At 56.0% G+C, this 21,260-nt stretch overlaps 1 protein-coding gene across 1 annotated transcript in view; it reads right to left on the minus strand.

The window, feature by feature from the left end:
* The window catches only part of RAB26 (RAB26, member RAS oncogene family), a 31,606-nt gene that overhangs the window by 7,652 nt on the left and 2,694 nt on the right, over positions 1 to 21,260 (minus strand). Inside the window, exon 2 of the mRNA XM_074919055.1 lies at positions 21,091 to 21,201. Coding sequence (XP_074775156.1) covers positions 21,091 to 21,201 — 111 coding nt within the window. The remainder of the gene's footprint in view (positions 1 to 21,090; positions 21,202 to 21,260) is intronic.

Here is a 21,260-nt window from a genome sequence, read left to right on the forward strand (position 1 = left end):
GAGGGACCCCGGGGAGACACGAGCACCCTGGCCCCCATCCTGGGCAGCGGTTCCTCCAGAACCCTCGGGCTGATCTCCTCTCCCCGCTTTTTGAAATGTTGCTCCCAGGACCTGTCGGAGCCTTTTGCACCGTGGCCCAGCCAGGAGATCCCTCCCTGAGTCTGCTGCGAGCTACATCTGTTTGGATACTTAAATCCTCGCGTCTGCAAGGCTGATCTAGTGCAGCGTGGGGCTCGAGCTAGAGGACCTCTGGCAATAAATTAATGAGCGTCAGCATCCCATCTTAATGGCCTTCAAAAGAGACAGCCAGCTACTCCATATTCAGTCAGCAACTTAAAAATAACTCCTCTTGCTGCTGTTTGTACCCATTTTTCTCCCAGTGAGCATCGGTTTCTCTCTCAGTTTTGTGGGTTTTTTTTCCCATTTTGCTTGTTTTTAGCAAGAAAGGTAGGAAGGAGGAGGAGAGGGGGCAGTACCCCTCTGTGCTGCTCTGTGGGGTTTTCCTCAAACCCAACAGGAAACTTTTTGTGACCGCCCGAAGTGTGTCCTGGCCGAGCAGTGTGGGGCCATGGGGGGAGCCCATCGGTGCCCCTCTGGGCGGCTGTGTCAGCCAGCAAGGGCAGGGGACAGACCGCCTGGCGAGCTCCAAACATTAATCAAACACAGTCCTAAAGACCCTGCGGTCCCAGAGGAAGGAGCAGAGATTCATTTGCCTGTGAGATCCCCAGAAATTAACTCAGGGATTAGCAGGACATGATGAAAACACGGCCAGGAACTGTGCACCGGCAGGACGGGGCAGCCCCTTGCTGCACTGGTGATGATGGATTTAAATCCCCTTTGCTCCGGAGCAGGCGTGGGGTGCTCTCCCCTCCTCAGGTGCACGGCCGTGGCACAACCAGGGCTGCCCTGACCTTGACCTTCCCCGGCTCTGCCCTGGCTCACCCCTGCCTGGCACCAGACTTGCCACCAGCTCCGGTGCCACCAAAACCCTCCCGGGCAATGGTGGCACACGCGTGCCAAGAGCCACCCCCGTGCATCCCATGCCTCTTGGCACCAAGTACTGGGCACCTCGGGATGCTGGTGTCCAGCATCACCACGCCAGGACGGTGCCGATGAGGCTCTCTGTTGCTGTTTTCATGTTTTTAATCAGTGCAGAGGGAGCATCTCGGCTCCTGCCCATCTATGCTCACTGAACAGCGAGGATAGGGACGAGGAGGAGAGGGCAGGAGTGAGCCAGAGCGCTAAATTTACACAGTCTGCTAAAGCAGGCGCAGGGGAGACGATCGCGGTTTATAAATACCTTCAAAGGCAGCGACCGAGACGAGGGAGCGAAGTGATTCACAGCCCGGGAGCGGTAAAAATAGGCAGCCAGGCTGTGGGGTGGGGGAGCCGGTAAGCGCTTGGGGACCCGGCCGGGGGTCGGGACCGGCTCACCGTGCCGAGGCTTTCCCTGGAGCCACTGAAGGCTTGAAGCGCTTAAAACCGAGCGTCCCCGCTGCCCCGAGGGGCTCCCGGGCGAGCGTGGCCTCGAGCCGTTGCCGGGGTGGAAACACGTCACGGTGATCAGCGCTGAGAAAACCCGAGCGGAGGAGCTGCACCTTCACCATCATCCCAGCGGATGGAGAACGGCGCCGCCAGGCACCCGTTTCGTGGGTGAGACGGGGCGGATTTCCCTCCCGCAGCAGATCTGCTTTCTGAGCTCAGCTCGCCCTCCAAAACCCCGGGTCCTGCCTGCAGGTCCCAGTGCCACGCTGGAGGCACCGGCACATCCTGCAAGGTGCAGGGGCTGGGAGCCCCGGGCTCCGCACCTGGGTGATGCTCATCCGAACGCCGTCTCCACCGGTGGCAACCAGCTGCCAAAGCCACCTGCCAGGGACCGTGCCAGGGACGCCGTGCCAGGAGCTGCAAAGGAAGGCAAACACTGCACTTCCCTGTTGGCCCTGGAGCACCCAGCTGCTTCGGATCTCAGCACAAGCACCAGGAGCCCTCCGAGGGGATGAGGACGCTTGGTGTGATGGATAATGACAAGGGATGAGGACACCAGGAGCTTCACATTAAAATAGGCACCAAATGAGCGCCCTTCCACAGCTAAACCAGCACCTCCTGCTCAGAGGAGAGCATGTGCCATGAGGGGCGGCTGTGCCCAGGCATGGGGCCACATCCCCACTGTGGCTGTGCTCCAAGGGTGATGGGATGGATGGAGGGAGGGAGAACATGGCCCTGCCCCTGAGCACGGACCAGCTGAGCAGAAGTGATCACAAAGCATCTGGTGAGCAGCCGAAAAAGCTGAACCTCTGAGGCATCGACCTCCACTTCGGGAGCTTAATTAACAGTGAAGCCAGCAGCAGCAGGATTCACACTAATTACGACTGACCTACATTTTAGGGGCGGGGAAAATGCTTAATTAAAGTCTTCGTGTGGACCCAGGTGCTGCTGAACCAGGCTGGGGGAAAAAAATGGCTTCCCCAGGGTTTAGGTGTGGAACAGAGCAGTGTCTCCTGCATGCATCCCTGACTGCATCTCTGCCTGCCCCCAAGCACAGGGCGGCTGCAAAATGTGGGTGAAGAAATGGAGCAGAAGGTGGGAGGAGCGGGGTGGGAAAAGGCAGAGGCTGCTGCTAGCAGCACGCAACGGCTCCCGCTGGTGCCACGTGAACCAGATGCCCAAGTCTTCCCCCATACCACGGCTAATAGACTTTCTAGCGTCCAATTATTATTCTTTTTTTAAGAAGCTGCAGTTCAATTCCATACTCACAGCCCTCCAAAGGCACAGCTGGGGGGTTTAACTACTAATAAGCATCCAAAGACAAAGCCAAGACGTGTGTCAATGCGCTGAAACACAAAATATGCTGCCAGGCCTGATGGTGACGAGGGGTTGTGTTGCTCAGGGTTTGTTCTTAATCTTGCACAGTTTAATATAATAGAAGTAATACTCACAGCAGGCCACCCGCTATGCAAAAGCAGGCAGGAAAGCCATCCCTGCAACTCAGCTCTGTTGTCGCCCTTTGCAATTTCAGTTTTTATGTGTCCTTTTTCCTGGGGTGTTGACAATATTATTAAAATATCTTCTAGCAGGGGCTGCAGTGGATTGCCTGGAGTGCTTTTGTTGGAGGAACATGATGCTCGTAAGTTAAATAATCCTCAGGACGTCAGATAAATAGAGTTGGAACCTTGCAGATGCAGGAAAAATTAAATTACCAAGTGCAGATGGTCCTCAATTAAGAGCAGCGTTATCAACACACCAACGGCCCCGCTGGCTGCAGCCCTGGCACGATCCCACCCCGGCGACGGCAGGAGAGCGGCCATTTGGAGACAGAGGAGGGAGGGGAAGGCGCCCGCTGATGGAGCGAAAATGAAACACGCACCCAGTGACAGACAACGGTCCCCCCCAAGCCTGGTGCCCCTGCTGCCAGGCTGCTGCTCTGTGCTGCTCCCAGGTCAGCTGTGACCCACTGCAGTTTGGGAAATGCCGCTTGCCTAGTCCACGGGGTCCCCTCGGTGCCAGTGAACCACCCCAGGAGCCACCGGCACATCCCGGCCCGTCCGCAGGCGCTGGAGAAAGCTGCAGCGTAACCCGGGGTCAGCAACCGCACTGCAGCCCACCCGGCCTCCCCCCAGCTTTTCCACACATTAACTCATTAATGAAAGCCTTAGAACATTAAATCGGATACATGGATTAACCCGCCTCACGATTAAATTGACAAATGGGAAGCTGCTTGCTGACACCACTCAGGCTCCAACTAGGGGAACTCCTCGCCCTGGTTCCCCGGAGCCTCTGATGGGTGCTGGCTCCAGTGATGCTGCCCAGGAGCACTCACCAACACCCTTCCACACCCCAGAGCATCCCCCTGCACAGCCTGGCCCCGGAGGGAGCAAAGGGGACGGGCAGCGTTTGGGGTCTGGCTGAGGGACCCCAGTGTGACCAGCCTGCAGCCCTGCTCCTCCCCAAACGACTGGGGTTGTCGCCTGGAGAGGGGGAGAGGAGAGAAACCCAGGGGCTGCAGGGTCCCAGGGAGGCTGCAGAGTCCCGGGGGGGCTGCAAGGTCCCGGGGGGGGCTGAGGGCACCCATCCCTGTCGTCACTGGCAGGGCCACAGCTGTGCCAGTGCCTCTGCTGCGGTGGACTTGTCCCCAGAGCTGGTGGGGGTCTGGCCCTCAGCCATCCCCATCTCCGCTTTTACAATGGAAAAGAAAAAAAAAAACACCAAACCAACCCAAAATGTCATTAGTGTGCTTCGGAGGCAGCCCCCACGGCAAACCGGGGGCGAGTTTCTTCGAAAAGGGGAAAAAAATTGCATTAGTGAATATACATCAAACCAGAGCGCAGGCGGCTGGGCACTGGCTGAGTTAATTAGCAGCGGTGACAGCTCAGCTGCGGGCTGGGGGGCTGACAGTGCAGCCCCCCCCCCCCTTCAACAGCATTAGGGCTGCGACACCATGCACGGGGGGCTGTCAGGACCCCACCGCCGCCCAGGAGCACCCTGGGAGCAGGTGCATAGATTGGGGCATCCTTTATTTTTAAAAAGCCAGGAGGAAAACAGCCAGCATGGCAAGGGTGAGCTCACTGAAGGGGTGCTGGGGGACCCCAGCCCCGTGCCAAGGTGGGACCCCGATCCAAATTCCCACCCAGCAAAGCCCGGGGAGCCCCCGGCTCCACCAGCACCTCCGGGAGGAGCCGGGACGCAGGTGTGATGGGGCTGCAGCGGACAGACAAATAACCACCACCTCCAAAAGCGGCTGCACAGAGAGATTCAGGATCGATATGGAAATCTGCCCAAAACAGCAGGACACTGCATTAAATTTGCTCATTAAAACCCTGAAGTTTTCCCACACGCGCGCGTGCCGCTGCCAGTGAGCTGGTCCTGGCAGCTTAGCATCTTCTCCAGCCACTGCAGCCTGGCTCAGGGACAGCCCGGCTCTCTGCCAAGGTCAAGGCTCGATGAGCAGCCCCCCTTTGCTCCATCTGTACAAGCTGGTCACTAAAAACTTGGTCCTTCAAAATTGGGTGATATTTTTAGACCCAAAATGAGAAAATTTCATTTTCATTTGGGAAAATGAAAGAAAAAAACCCCAAGCGAAACCAAATTGCTGGTTGCTTGCAGCCTGGAAGAGTCATTTTGTTGGGTTTTAGCCCTCACTTTCCTAACACAGCCATAAATTAGAAAGTATGAGCTGCTCTAGAGGAGAAGGAGGAGGAAGGTCCCCTCTGCTCCCCACCGTTGGTGCTTTTGCTCTGAGCTGCTTCAGGCCCCACTCTCAGCACAGGCTTCGCACCATGCGTCACTCCAGAGATGCTGGAGGTGGCCGAGGTGGCTCCTGCATCAGCACCGACGTGTTGGCCAACACAGGGTGCCCAAACCGGGGGTGCCCAAACAAACGGGGGGTGCCGGGAGGCTGGGACACGGCAGCAGGGTCTGCCTTGGGGTACGGACCATCCGGGCTGGCTCCGGGTGAGGAGCTGGAGCTTCTCTGACTTTCCAGCTCTGCGTTATTTACAGCCTGTGCACAACAGGGAGCATGACGGCAGCTCAGCACCAGCCCGGGGTCCCGGGGGCCAGCACCCAGCAGGTTTTGGCTCTGCCGTCCCCCCTGCAGGGCCCAGCAGCCTGGCACAGTGCCACGGGGGATCCCCAAGCATGGCTGTGCCCGAGGCCAGAGGACCCGACCTCCAGGAAAAAGCTGCTTAGAGCTTTTCTTGGAGAACCTTGGTTTTAAAACCTGTTATTTCTGCTGGGGGTAACCAAAAGGAAGAGAGCAGGAGACTGATATTGCACAAGGATCTGTGCTTCCGAAATCAAGATCTGTTCAGCGAGACAAACAGTAACCAGGAACAAATATTTAAGTTTCAGCAACCATGAGCAGACACCAGAGCAAAAAGAGCAGCGCTGAGCTCTTATCTCAACTTCACCTGAGCTTTCAGAGCTGGCGACAGCGGGGCTGCTCTGCCCATTGCCGGCTCACAGGGCAGTGCTTGCGTTCCTCGACAGAGAATGCAGCCAGCCAGCCCACCACCCCCAGTGTGGGGAAAAAACCTTTCAGAAGCACATTCCCTGAAAGAGAGGGGAAGGAACAGCCCAACGCTGTGCTGGAGCCTGCGGAAAGCTGCTGGGAATGGGGACAGCGGGGCAGGGGCACAGGCTCGATGCGGGGCAGTGCCATGCGGCTGGATGCTGTCCCACGCCAGCCGTGCTGAGTCCTGCTGGAGGGTGGCCCATGTGCTGGGAAACATCTTTGATCCTCCTCCTCCTCAGCTGTGGAGCCGCTGTGCCACCGCCAGTGACGTGCCTGAGTGGCCCTGACACACGTCCCCAGGAGACCCGGGCAGCCAGGACACCCCCGCACCGCTCCCTCCGCTTTGTCCCATAGATCTGCTCCGAGAGAAAACCCGACCATTCATCTTCCAGGGCAGGTGATTAATTTCCTCGGCAGCACTGTGCGTTTGCACTCTGCAGCTAAAAATAGAAAGTTCTGCCTTTTTTTTTTCTCTCCCCAGGACTCACACACTCCTGCCTGCAGCAGAGACACTCCAGAGCCAGCCGCCGATCCGTGGTGCCAAGATCCTTTCAGAAACGATAACGTGTCGGCACTCGCTGCTCAGTTCAACAGCAGACCCCGCGAAAAGCAGATTAACACAGCACCTTGCAGCAGACGGTGCTTCTGACCCGCTCCACAGCTGGAGCCAGCCCTGCGTCCCCTCCACCCGCCTCCTCTGCGGGGTCACCCCATCATGTCCCCTCTCTGCCTGCACCCAGGTCCTGGCCAGGGCACAACATGCCCTGCAATGCAGGAGAGAGGGGAGAAGCCGCAAGCCCTGCCTGATATAAATCGCCTCAACCCGTGGTCTCCAGGTGGGCACAGACCCTCTGCATGCCCTGCAGAGCCCCTCGCCTCCACGGGTACCGCAGCCCCTTCCCCGCGCACCCCCCAGGGATGTCTGCAGCAGTAGCTTTTGTCAAGAGCCATGTACGCTACATTAAAGCCCAATTAACATCTCCCTGGCTGCCAGCCCTGCAGAGTGTAAGAGTTGAGGCTCTTGTTAGAGCAGACACACAGAAGAATTAGTGACTTATCATCTTCTATTCAGATCAGTCTGAACATAAAAGGATTTTCTGGCAAGAAGCAGAGAATCCTGTCTTAGGGACAGATTAGAGGTAAGAGGATCTGGTTAGGATCATATATTTTAAAATAAAGTCCTGTGCTGCTTCTCGGCATCGCCCGCGGCAGCCGTGTCGCTGGTGGAGCAGCATCGGGTGGGTGACGCTTTCCCTCCCCAGCCCAGCTGCTCCATCTAAGCAGCAAGGCCCCGGCGATGAGCAAGGGAACAGTTCCTTGTAGGATGGTTCCTTGCTGGAGCTGCAGGCAGACAAGGCTCAGCCTATCGATGCTTTTAAGCCCAACGGGGCTCATCCCAGCAGGCGGGAGATGTGGCCATGTGAGGCTTTCAGACATCCCCGCCACGTTGGACAGAGCCTGTGCCCCAGCACCGCAGGCAGCCAGGGAAACTGGGTTTTCCACCCTTAAAAATCTGCAGGATAGGATCTGCTACAGCTGCCCTGGAGACCAGAGACACCGAAACACAACAGTCAGCAAGGAGGCTGCAGCCCATCCCTGCTGCTCCCAGCACACGGTCGGGTCCCGGGATCGGATGGAGGCCATGGCCACATCCCTCCTCCCGGCCCGGGGACAGTCTGCGGCAGCTCCCCCACCACCCTGGGCTGCATTACTCACCCCTTCCATCTCTTTTTTTCTACTTTATAATAGAAGAGATATTTTTAAAAATATCCATGCTTCTGCTAAACCAGGCAGCCTTGGAAACAAAGGGGGCAGAGATGGCTCACGCAGATCTGTGCCAATACCGAGAATAAGTAACGTGGCACTCAACATATTTATCTTCATTTTCTTCATCAAGGACAGACCGTGCTGCAAAGCAGAACAAGAATCTCTACAGAGCATTTATTGCAATATCATTTCTCATTTACAGGAAACACGGCGGCTGTCAATGCCACGAGAAGGAAAAATGGGTTATCAATTACTGTTACACAGGGAATTGTTTACTCTGCTCTGGGGAGGGGGGTGGTGGAATAAAGCCTTGCATCAGTTTTATGATCCTAAAGGTCTTTTCCAACCTAAAAGATTCTCTGATTCTATGTCAAAGCAGCCAGTCCTTGTGTCAGGTGCTGCTGTACCCTGCGCTCCCATCGCAGCCGCCGGTGGGGTGTTGGAGCCGCAGGACGAGCCGGGGAGCCCCACGCTGCTGCTGCGCTGCTCGCTGCCCCCGCCTGCTTTGCACCCTGTGCTTCCCCCTCGTCACAGCCCTGGTGACAGCAGCCAGCCCTGGGCTGAGCACCCTGTCCCCCCACACTCCATCCTCCACCACCCCCAAGGATGATAAATAGGACAGTCCCTGCGGAGGAGCCGACCCGGACATGGCGGGATGTGATTTTGACTCAGCCCAGTTGTGTCCAGGTGCAGGGTCCCGGGAAACACATTTAAGCCCTGCCACAGCCACCTCATTTCCAGCACAAAGCCTGTCCCAGCTCAGGAGGTGTTTAACTGGTTTGGCCTCAGAGCAGCCAGGCAGTGGAGGGGTTTGTGCAAGTCACCAGGAAACACCCAGCGAGGGGATCCCCAGCCCCGGGGGGCTGCAAGCCCATCCTCTGGCTCACCCCCCATACCCCCAAGCACCCCTGAGCATAGCAAGCAATTAGGGAAGATTAATTTTTCCTTGGTCCAAACGTTTTCCAGTTGGCCTATCCCAGTCTGAAGAATATTTTAATTTGGTTTTGGAGTTACAAAACCAGCCTTCTGGGCAGCCCGGCTATAAATCACAGTGGGGTGACTTTGCCTGGAGGAGGATGATGCTGAAGAAGGCCCTGGGGCTCCGATCACCAAGACTCCTGTGCAGCACAGTGCAGGCCATCAGCTGTACCTGCAACTGGAGGCCTTTGTGTCAGAGGGCTGGCACCTAAAGGGATGGAAACTTGCCCAAAGCTTCAGAGAAGACTTTGCAATCCAATTAAAAAAAATCAGGTCTGAATATCCAGGAGCAAACACACCGGCAGCATCTGGCAGTAACACAGCATCTTCTGCAGCTGATGTTGCAAACAGCATTATTAAATAGCACTTCTCATCCCTCAGAAGAAATAAAAATCCCCAAAGACCTGACAAATGAATCTGTAGCTTTTTATCACACACACACACACACACACACACACACACACACACACACTCCTTCACCTGCAGCTAAGGCAGACAGCTCTCGAAAGCCGTGTTCTCGCTGAGCAGAAAACCCCGGTCCAGCTGAATCCTTCAAAGGATTTAAAGAAGAGAGAGTGCCTGAACAACTCCAGTGAGATTTGCTGAAGTCCGTACAAGTCCGTTAAGACCCTGGGGATGGCACACGCCAGCTCTGGGTGCTCACTGCCGCGCCGGCCCATCTCCGCAGTGCAGCAGCTCCCAGGCACGGGGCAGTGTGGTGGGGGCTGAAGCACGATGAGCCCTGGCCCCCTGCTCACAGGGCAGGACCCCTCCTCAGCCCCGTGTTTGCTTTCCAAACTTCAGGTGAGAGTTTTCTGAGGTTTTGCCTCCTCTTTGCTAACCAGAGCAGCTCCTCTTTGCCACGGCCAGCACCGTGAGGTCCAAGCTGGGAACACAGGGCTGACTGTGCTCCCGGACAGCTGGGTGCTACTGCAAAAAACACGCACTTGGGAACCTTTTTTTCAAATAAAACTGAACCAAAACCCACGTGTGGTTGCCTTGATTTTTTTCATTGCACCAGGGAGATCCCTTGGAAAAGCCCAACTGCAGCCAAGAACTGAGGCTGGAGCGGCTGGGGTCCTCAGGAGAGGATTTGCACCTCAGCACCGAGCTGGGGGACTGGTACCCCAGGGAACCCATTGCCCCCAAGCTGCTCCACTCCCCACCACTCTCCCTCAGCAACCCCCCGGTGATGCCGGGCCCGGCGGGACCGCCAGTGCACCCAGCTTTGGGGAGCAATTCACTTCACGTGTGTATTATTCAGGAGCGAAAACCACATCTGCCGCGCATTAACGCTTGCTCGGGAACAAAGTTATTTTAGGCATTGTCAAGCACTTCTCACATCAATTCATGCACATCTATAAGTGCAGCACCTTAATGTATTTAAGAAAGCTCAGGTGGAACTGTGAATCCCCCTCGCCAACCTGCGATTCACCCCGACGCAAAGGGCTGCGTCACGCACCCCCACCGCAGCAGACCCGGCTCCCCAAGTTCAGCTCCACACAGGCCCACGGCTGCCACCACTCTGATTTTTGTGCACATCCCACATCCCAGAGCAGGGTGATGCTGCAGGAGCTGGCAAAGCCCTGGGGAAAGCCACTGCAGCGGGGCAGCAGGCACAAGGCTCAGGCCTGGGAGTGCTTATGCTCCCCCCGGTAGATCCTGCTCCGGCGCTGCCGTGGCTGTTTTGGGTGTTTCCATCCCTGCAGCAAAGCTGAACGCCACTTACCACAGTGCCGGTGGCATAGCAAGATGGGACAGTCTCTGCTCTTTATTCCACCTCTGCACAACAAAAACGTCCGGTCTCAGGCAGAGGCAGATGGGGTCACCCATCTTAGGGCTCTGGCTCCCCCAGTTCTGCCACTGCCGTTTGCTGCTGGGCCAGGACCATGGCAATGTGCTGCAGGGATGGGCTGCAAGGATGCACCAGAGATGCCCCGCGGCAATGGCCTGCAGCCAGCCCTTCTCCCAAACACCAGGATTCACTGGGAAGTGATTCCCTGTCACATCAGCCACGTGTCCCCAAGCCCCATCAGCAAAGCGTGGCAGCTCCAGCGAAGGAGCTGGGGAAGGAGCCAGGGGGCTCAGGACCCCTCACCCTTGGAGCTGTTTGGGGTTGGCTTCAGGCTGCGTGTGCCTCAGCACTTAGATGAAAAACAAAAGCCCACTCATCCGAAACCTGCCATGCGTGATCTCAGGGAATGCTTTTCCACCAGGAAGCACTGACTCCGGGGAGCCTGAGGAGGCCCACACCCACACTGCAACCACTCGAGATGCTTCACAGCCCCAACCCCACTCTCTCCACACGCTGACCTGCACCCTGACCACCCAGCACCCCATGGCCCCTCAGCCCCTACGAAAACACCCAAAATATGGTTACAGCAGAAAATAAATGCAACCTGTGACAGCTGCCATGGGGAGATGCCCAGGCACACGCCACGGCACGACACAGTGGGCTCACCCCCCAAAAGCCACATCCCCCCGCCAGCCTGGCAGAGCTGCCAGTCCTTCCCCAAGGCTGGCGCTGCTCGGGGCTGTGTGGGCTGGCCGGCGTCGCTGCCAAAACCCGCGCCGCGCTCTAAAAATTGACGCTGAGAGTAGCAACAATCCCCCGGCGTTTCCGCCGAGGCGCGCAGCAAACGGGGCGACGCCAAGGGTGGTTTGCCGGTGGGGCGGGAGGGCGAGTGCCCGGCCGTGCCAGGGAAACGACGTTGTCCTCCCACAGCCACAACCCCCAAGAAACGGCTGCTCCCCTGCAGCTTCTGAGAGCCCAGTGTGCTTAATGCTGGGGGGAAAAAAATAAAAAAACAAATTAAAACCCAGCCATCTGACTGCACAAGCAGCGGGAAAGGTTCCCTGTGTGCCCAGAAAAGGAACCAGAGTGACCCCACACTGCCCAGGGCACTGAATCCCTGTTGCAAGATGCTCATCCAGGGACCAGCCCCCTCCCACAAGCAGGTCCCTGGACAGGGTCTTTGCTAAGAACCCCCCAGCAACAAGGCTGGGCTGAATTATTCATCCAGCCACGCAGTCGTGTTTTTCTTAGTCATCGGCTCAGAGGAAGCAGCGAGGCACAGAGGCACTGGTGGGGACCTGCTGCCATTGAGCGGCACGAGGGAAGAAAACCCCAGTGATTTGGACTAAATTCAGCATCATGGAGGGCAAGGTCCTTGCAAGCAGCGAATCTTCACTCCCCAAAGGGGCTGGGGCTCCCTGGATGCCTCCATCAGGCTCCTGCACTTGGCTTTGGGAGGGAAAAAAAAAAAAAATTATTAACGGAGTTGTTTCAAGGTTGAGAGCAAAGAGCACAGACGTGCCGACACCAGCGGCTCTCCCTGGTGGGGACGGTACCAGGAGCTGAGGTCGGTTCAGCCTCATTATTGGTAATGAGGAACAGCAGCATCGGCACTGGGGCAGGACGCCCCCCCCGCTCCTTTCTGTCACCCCCGTGCCCAGCACACATCATACCACAGGTGCACATTGCAGACGGCGGCGGCTCGGCGACGCTTCGCTAATAACCACGTTAATGCCATAAAACGGCACACGGCGGACGGCACATTTGCAGCGGGGGGGGTGAAAGGGGGGGTTGGCGGCCACGCGGTTGCTGTGGTGACGCCTGCGCAAGCGAAGCTGGAAAAACCAAAGCCTCCATTTCCCCAGCGTGTCACTTGGGCACAGGAACGTCGTGGCTTGGCAGGGAGGAGGAAAACACTCCAAGACACGGGCAGACTGGATGGGGGCTGGCGAGGGCCAGGCTCGCCGTGGGTGGAGGGTTTGTGGCATCCAAGCTGGGCAGGTTCAGCTGCATCGATGCAGCTGGACACAGCTCCCCGCCACTCCTCTCCTTTTAATATATTAAATATAATAAAAACCCCACAAAATTAAACAAACCCTGCCCAGCTGGTCACAACAGGCCTGGTTGCACCCTCAGAGAGGTGCTGCTAGTCTTACACCCTCTAGAAGACAACGACCCTTCCTTCCCGCTGAGTCTGTCACACAAACATCTTCCCCAGGCTGAAGCCCTGAAGCATCACCGAGCCCCTGGACCCCTGTTGGGCTTCTCCTCACCTGGGGACGGCCACAGACTGGGGCAATGGGCATCACCCATCACAAGCTCCCAACACATATGATTGGGAAGAAATATTTTTCCCAATGCAGGCATGAAGATGAAACATTTGCTGTTGCTTTTGAGAGGTTCTGCAATCCTTCAAGGCAAGGACTTGGTGCTTAGCTGGGATTAAAAATGCTGTGTGCCCCTGTTAGACAAAGCCAGCTGTATGAGTTGCACCACTCTCAGATGGAGATCCCATCACTCTCAGATGGATCCCATCGCTCCTGGATGGATCCCATTGCTCTCAGATGGATCCCACCGCTCTCAGACGGATCCCATTGCTCTCAGACAGAGCCAGAAGCATGTACAGTGGCACTGTGGCCTCACTCCCCTTCTCTGATGCCCTCACCATAGGGTTCAGCAAAAACCCCACCGCTGGGACCTGAGCCCCATCTCCACGATGTTTGTCGATGCGAGGAGGAAAGTGGCTATTTGGGAAGAGGATGAAGGGGCAGGTGGTTTTCAAGGAAAGACAATGCATAGTCAGCATCTGGTGAGCTTGGCCGGAGAGAGCTTCCCCCCTGCACCCACTTTTCAGGAAAAGGCAGCAATGTCCCACTGCAACCCTCCCCGGCACCGCCCCTCGCCCTTCCCCGCACGCACACAGAGATCACTGGCATCCACACTGGGAATAAACTGCTGGGGCAAATAATTAATCAGCGGTAACAAAATGAGTCAGCGGCTCAGTGGAGAGGCAGCGAGGGCTCAGGGGTGTCACGGGGGCTGAGCAAGGCAAAAGCAACGGATGCCCCTAAATTCCTGTTGTGGGGGTGGCAGTGGGGGGCAGAGGCACCCCAAAGCCTACCCCTCCCCGCAGACCCAGCTGCCTTCCCTCCGCTTTCAGAGAAAAACCCAATTTTGCACAGCTGAATTCAGTATTGCAAATAAAGGATGAAAGTAAAATTAAGCCAAATGTATTCCATTAAATATTCAAATCATTTGGACTTACTCTAGACCCATTTAAATGTTTTAAACGGCTATAAAACGCTCCCTCACAGACCCCAGCACCACGAGCGGACCCAGCCTGGCTCTGCACTGGAGCACCTGATGCTCCAGCACCCAAACTGGCCTCCCCGGGGCCCAATTTCTCACCTGGCACCACCCAGAGAGGTGCAGACACCCTGCGTCTGTGTGCCCACAGCCTTCCTCCAGCACCGACCTCCTCCCCACCCGGCTCCTTGGCAGGGAGCCTGCTCAGCTGGAGCGAAGCAGGGAGCAGGGCACTGACCCAGGCCCCTGAGGGAAATGCAGAGAGACGGGTGCTGCAGGGAGGACACTGGCACCAGCGGGTTCGTTGCCCCACAGAGACCTCGCAGGGCACTTGGAAGCACGGGTGCCGAGCTACCGCCAAAAACTCGCAAATTTAACAACACACACAGCAACTCTCCCCTTCCCCTGCTGCTGCAGGAAAAACAGAGATAAGATAAAGGCACGGGAGGGCTCCAGGAGTGCGGGCAGCCATCCTCACAGCACAGAGTCAGCCCCATGCCAAGGACAGGGGACATCACCAGCCCCACCACCCGCAGAGCCAGGACAGGCCCGGCCATGGTGGATGCTGGTGGCTCAGGGAGGGGACACTGCAGTGACAAGACACATGCCTAGGCGCTGCTTCCTAACCTGCCCCTGTGCTGCAGCGTGGAAAAGAAATTAAAGGATAAGAAATTAAACTGTTCTGGTCAGACACTACAGGTCCCGCGAAGCGACTCAGCTCGTGTTTTCCATGTAGGGTCACAACAAACTGCGGATGTGCCGGAATTGCATTTTCCAGCTGAGTTTCCACCATGTTGGTCCCTGTCTTCTAAGGGGTTTTGAGCTGCTGTCCAGCTCTAATGAGGAGGAACCAGAAGCAGATTACAGTGAAGAGCTTTACAACCTCCCTCCTTCCACCAGCAGCTCCCAAGTGTGTTTTTCCCATGCCTGTGCCCTGGCTCTGCAGTTCCTGAGCAGTCCAGACCTTCTGCCCTCCACCTGAGCTAGTTACACCTTTTACTCCAACCATTCCAGACCAGGACAGACCACGGGGACACTGGCCATCAGTATGCACTGGGAAGCCACCGCACAGCAGAGGGGCTGCAGGAGGCTGGGAGACACTGGTGCCCTTCCAGGAGCATCTCCCATGAAACCCCACATCCCCAGTGCTCTCGTTGTCAGCTGAAGTGGATGCAAGATTTCACACCCGGATTAAACACCCAATCTGTTCTGGGTGGTATTTCCCAGACACCGAGGGGGTGGGAGAGCCCCCGGCGTGTCGAGGGCAGGGAACGCACCTTCACACCACCCTGCAAACTGGTTAAGAGTTTTCTTAACCAGGCTCTGGGTCTTGATGTGACTCCAGCTACTCATTTAAAGAGCAGCTCAAGCACTTCTCTGCTTTGAAAATATTCATCTTCCTTCCTTTTGCCTTCCCCAAGGCAGGAATCGAGTCTGTTGTCCACTGGGATTACCACCAGCACATGGGTGTTTGCCGTTTACTGGTGTGCTGCAGAAGTGGAGCACACTGATGAGGTTTATTTTTTTCAAACACAAGAGCCAAAGAAACATGAATAAAATACTAGCATATGCGAGAAAAGCGGGTGCAGCTCGCCATGGGCGCTGCTCGCAGCATCTCTTGGCAACTGAGCCCCTGCATGCAAATGACAGGCTCCGCTGACTGCAAAGCTGTGTCCCTCTGCAAGGGAGGGGAGCAGCAGCAGAAAGCAAAGCAGGGCTCAGTTTCCCAGGAAAAATGGTTATTTACTCCCCTGAGAGCCTATCCTGGGCGTGGGGAAGAGGAACCAGCAGCAGCTGCGGAGAAGCTGTTGTCCTAAGAGTCAGACACGACATAAATCGATAAAATCAAGGCGTGTTCCCGGCCAACAAGCGCCTGCCCTCCCTGCGCGGGCTCTCCAGGATCTGCCTCGCCTGCTGCCGGATTTGGGTATCTGCCAGTGTCCCCTGAAACCAGGCAGAAGGGGTGGAAAGCATCACAGGATGCATCCTCTGGGTGAATTTAGCCCAGCTTTCCTTACAGCGAGAAACACGAAAGTATGAAATCAGCTTTGTTAAAATTCATACAGGAATCGGAGATGCAGAAGAAGCCGATTTCAGACAAAGAGCTGCTGGAAACACACCCCCAAGGCAGGGGGACAGGCAGCCCCCTGCCCACCCCCAGCACAGGGCTCCTTCCCCCCGGCACAGCAGCCCCCCGGCATGGCATTTGGCACCAGTGAGCCAGGCAGCACCCAGATGCCTCTCCCCAGGGAGGGCCACACCCCTGCAGGGGTGCAGAGCTGGGGCTGTCCCAGCCAGCTCACAGCCTGCAGGGACCAGCCTAAACCCACCCGACCGCAGCCGCTCCCCCTGCCCGACCCCACGCATGTCGCCACGCTACACGGCAAAGCATGGGAGCAGAAGAGACCAAACCCTCTGCTCGATGCCCAGAATCCATTCCCTCGAATGTTCAGGACTCATTTTGTATAGAAAAGCACGCTGGAATTAATTTATTTTCGTTTCTTTGTTCTGGCCTAAGCAGATCCCCTCCCACTTTTTCCAGATTGATCCATCAGAACATTCGTCCCGCTAATGCTTCGTGCCAACCACCAAGATAAAAGCCAGCCCTTGGCTTTCAGATGGCTCCAGGTTGCACCAGCTTTTCAAAGGGAGGTACCAGGGGTGAAGCTGTGCTGGAGCATTGCCCCAAGGGCAGGGATGCGGGTGTGCTGGGGCCCCGCAGATGCTCAGAGCATCCACACCTCCCCCCCGTGAGTGCACGGACCAGACGTGCTGAATCCAGACCATGGCCAGTGTTAGTTTGTTCACCCTGTGTGGCTGGAACGAAGCTTTCCATCCCCTCCGCAAAGTTGAGCTCACTGAGGGAGTCAGCAGGCAGCCAGCAGCTGCTGTTTTGCTGAAGGAAGGTGCACACACACACAGCCCCCCACAAAAAATAAACAGAGATGCAACAAATCTCTTATGCAAAAAATCATATTATATACCGCTGATTCCACCTCCGGAGCAGGCACAGGGCGGAATGTAATCAAGAGTCCTTAAAGCTCAGGGTCACAAGTGACAGCTTTTATCTCCAGCGCGCAGCAGCCGTCCCGGCAGGCAGATTAACTGCGGCACGGCCAAGGCTGGAGCAGCGACGCGGCCACTGCCTCTCGCCCCAGGAGGCTGAGGCTGGGGGGAGCCGCAGGTCTCTGTGGGGTAACAACCAGCAAAAAGCCCCCCTGGGCACGCTGGTGCAAAGCGGTGGTCATCAAAGCTCAGGCTTCTGGGGAAATATTCCCCGCACGCAGCTGCCTGCTTGGGAAGCCCAAAGCTGGGCTGAAGCATCGGGGCTGGCTCCCTCCTCCTCCTCCCCCCGCAGTGCCTAAGCATGCTTTGGGCAGGAGGATGTTGGTTTGCTCCCTGTCCTTGGGACAGCAGGAGAGAAGCGATACCCCAATACACCTCAGAGAAAACGAAGACAACCCGCCCTGCTCTGAACTCCACTGGCAAAGCGCTTCCCAGTGGTTTCATCCCACTGACTAACGCAATCATCTCCCCTGCTAACGCAAAGAAACTCATTAGCACCTCTTCCCAGGGAGAAAAGGCTCATCTTTATGTTTTTTTCTTTTATGTCCTTCTCCTGTCAGGTCCAATTAGTACAAAAATCTTAACTTGCCCGACCCACAAAGCTCGGACAGAGCGTGGGGCTGCGAGCACTGGTGGGGCAGCCCGATGGAGCCTGGCCAGCATCAAGGAGGGGGCACAGGGTGGGCTCACGTGGCCCTTTGGTTTCTCAGCTTTGGCAAGACATTCCTCCTGTTGGTTATCTGTTATGATGAGACAGAAGTACCGTTGACTGCACAGTTTTCATTTCTGTTGAGGTTTCTGCGCCGTTCCCAAAATTACAGCACAAGGCAGCTCCTTCAGTAGCACTGAGAAAAACGGGATTCACACCGCTGAGTGATAAACCTGCTCTTTTCCAGGAGACCCTTCTCCCTCAAACCCTAACACAGGACGTTGGAAAAGCATGCACGACCTGCCCCAGACCCATCCTGCCCTCACTGGTGGGGATCTGCCTGGAGAGATCCATCCCCACCACCGTGCCCAAGCAGAGGGGTCTGCCGAGACCCCCCAGCCCCAGGGAAAAGGAGGAGGAGACCTCGTGCCACAGCTCAGCACAGCCACGCCGTGGCTCAAAGGAGGGAAAAATTAAGCCTGCTGCTATCCAGCAATGGCTGGAAACCCTGAAGGCGATGCCTGAAACCGAGATGCCAGTAACTCGGACAGAAGTTTCTGGACAGAAGATTCTGTCACTTCAAGCAAGGCCCCTACGCAGATGAAGCCCCTGCTGGTAGCAGGACCCCTCGCCCCAGGACTCTGCTTTGCCTTAGTGGCACCCACAGCAGGGTGGGGAATGGTGAGGGGTCACCCCAGCAGCTCACCCCCAGCCAAACTCTTCTGCTCAGAGTCCTGTCTGCCCTGACACCACCCTGGCTAAACAGGGGGGCTGGCATGTTCCCGAGGAGCTAAAGATGCTCCCCCAGTAAAACCAATTTTCAAAAGCAGGAAGGCTAAAGGACTTGGCCTCTCCAAAGCTAGAAGCCAGTAGGTACCATTTTGATGCATTTTTTTAATACTACAATCATCTTTATTTCCCTAGCATCAGTGGTTTATTTTCCAAACATATTTAGATCAACATTGTTCTTTGTTTAAGAGACGATGATAAACAAACACAATGAGAGAGGTTCTCCCTAGCATAAAACAGTAGGAGGGAAAAACCTAGGGGGCCATTAGGAATTGTAATGCCAGATTAATTTTAAATGGATTTCTATTCATTTACATTTGCTCAGGCCTACGTAATCCATTAGCCATAGCTTTGCGTGTATCTAATGGTTTGACAACCTCAAAAACGAGCGGCTGATCTTGGAGCCCACTGGGACCAGTGGATGGACTGGGAAGGGAGGTGGGGAGCAGCTTGGTGGGCGCAGGGGTTGCCCCCCAGTCCAGCTCCATCCCATCCCAGGGTGCTTCACAGAGACTGACCGAGAGGAGTGGAGACAGTCCTGAAAACAACGGCAGGAGCCAGGCAGTTCTGTCCCCGCAATGTCCCCAGCCTCTCCGCGGCTGAGCAAGGTCGTGCGTGCACAGGAGCGCAGCTGCCGCACGCCCTAGCCTTGGGGACTTCTCCACTGCCAGTGAGGCTCAGCGACTGCCACAAACCCTGCCAAAAAACAGCTCAATGCATCAAAATAATGCTCTGGGCACCAGAATAATGTCCTGTGCTCGCTCAGCACCTTTTGCGCTGGTCCAAGGCGAAGGCAGCAAAAACCCAGCGACCACCTTCCCCAACCACAACCGCCCGCTTGCTTCAGCCAGAAAACCCAACGCCAAATTCTGGGATTACAGAAAAAAAAAAAAAAAGGAGCTGCGATGTGACAGTTTTGTTAATAGATAGACAGAAATTAAAACCAAAACGCACTCTCGCAGCAGAAGCCTCCAGCGTTACCACCCCAGAGCTTCATCTGCATCGTGATGCAAACGGCGAGAGGGGCACAATTACACAACGCCTGCAAACAGGATTATCTTAATGGAAACGGAGATGTACAATCAAAAAACTATTTCCATGTCCCCCTCAAAATGATGAGTGCCTTACAAAGATGAGAATAATGAGTTTTAGGGCATGCACATGATCTTCCCCACTGTATAATCTGTGCATTTCAAAACAATGTAGCTCTAGCAGCTCTGTTACAGAAGTAAATTAACCCTAATTTGATTGCTTCTCAGTAGCAGTCGTTTCAGTGCTTTAATCAATAAGTCACAGGATTTTATGACCGCCCCTGGTATCAATCATTGCAATCAGTAATAAAACGCTTTTCATTTTAATAACACCTGAAATACCATGTAATTACCTTTGTATAAAATTATGGACTCCAATTTACCAACTTCATGGAGCCGCTGCTGCAGCCCGCAGCGTCGCTCTGCACCGAAAGCCTCTTTGCAGGAAAGAGCATCACTCCCTTTCTAAAGGCTTTCTGAGCTGTCCCTCAGCTCTTCCACTTGTCACCGTACCAGCAAGTTATTATTCACACCTCGGCAAAATCGCTGGTTGGAAGAAGCACCCACCTCCCAGAAATCCCCCGAGAAAGGGGGAGATCTGAGATCCCGCTGGGAAAAGGCAGTTGGGAAGATGCAACACTGATGGGTGGCATCACCACCAGCTCTTCACCGCACCACCGCAGCACCGAGATGGAGCCAAAAGCTGTCGCACGGCAAGACGCCGCAGCCGCTGCCCCGACAGCAGGGCAGGGCGAGCAGGGAGAGCACAGCCACCGGGCACGTCCCCGTCCCCAGGAGGAGCCTGTGGCACCAGACAGACACCCTGGGGGTGTGTCAAGCTCGCAGTTTGGGCGGAAGCAGATGGTTGGGGAACTGGTGAGGGACTGGGAGCACCCCAACCCTCGGGCCAGCACCCCAAGCCAGACGTGTTGCCGGCTGTTGCTTTGGCAGCACAAGCTCCTCGCTTGCCCTTCACAGTTCTTTGACGCCATCTCTGTAAAGTCACCATCCCTGGGCAGCCCCCCCCAGCCCCCAGCAAGGTACCACTGGTGCAATCGGCCAAAAAAACACTTCAAGGGCCCCCCCCAGCTCTAAGACATTCCTGCCTGGTGAAGGATGCTCTGCCCACACCAGGGCATTGTAAGGTGTGAGCTGTCTCCCCTCTGCCCCACATTCCCCACATCACCCCCTCTGTCGAGCAGGGTCCCATGGGTGCTGTGCAGCCCTGACACGCTGCTCTCAGGGCTCCTCTGGCACCAGGATTCTCTGATAAAAAACAGTTATTCCCTGAAAGCTCAGTGACCTCTTGCTCAGAGGGAGCTGTGCCACCCCAGCACCACCCCCCCACGTCAGCACCCCAAAGCTGTACTCAGGGGATGTTTCCAGGGGATTTTTGTTTGGGGTTTGTTTGTTTTGTTCTGTTTTTAAAAAGAACCAAATAACTCTTAAAAACACAGAAACCGACTTAAGGAAATATTGTCACTGGGCAGAAGCTCAGGTCTCAGCAGCGGCTCTTACAGGAATCACCCCCAGGACCCAGCACAGAGGACATGCTCCCTATCCTCGTGCAAAGCAGTAACGAAGAGGCTTTAAGGGGATTTAAGTCCTTGGAGCAACATTTTATTACTCCCTCTGCAAAAGCCATCACTTACCTGCCAGGCTGAGCAGGCAGGGGCTGAGGAGCCCCCCAGGCACTTACCCTGAAGTCGATTCCAACCGTGGAAATGAAGCTGCCGGCCAGGAAAGCGCCGTCTTTGAACCGCACCAGCAAGCAGGTTTTGCCGACCCCCGAGTCACCCACCAGCATCACCTGCGACCGAGGAGGAGGAGGAGGAGGAGGGGTCATTAGACACGGGGTTTTGGGAAGGA

This window comes from Athene noctua, chromosome 15 (genome assembly GCF_965140245.1).
Source record: "Athene noctua chromosome 15, bAthNoc1.hap1.1, whole genome shotgun sequence".
Classification (NCBI taxonomy): domain Eukaryota; kingdom Metazoa; phylum Chordata; class Aves; order Strigiformes; family Strigidae; genus Athene; species Athene noctua.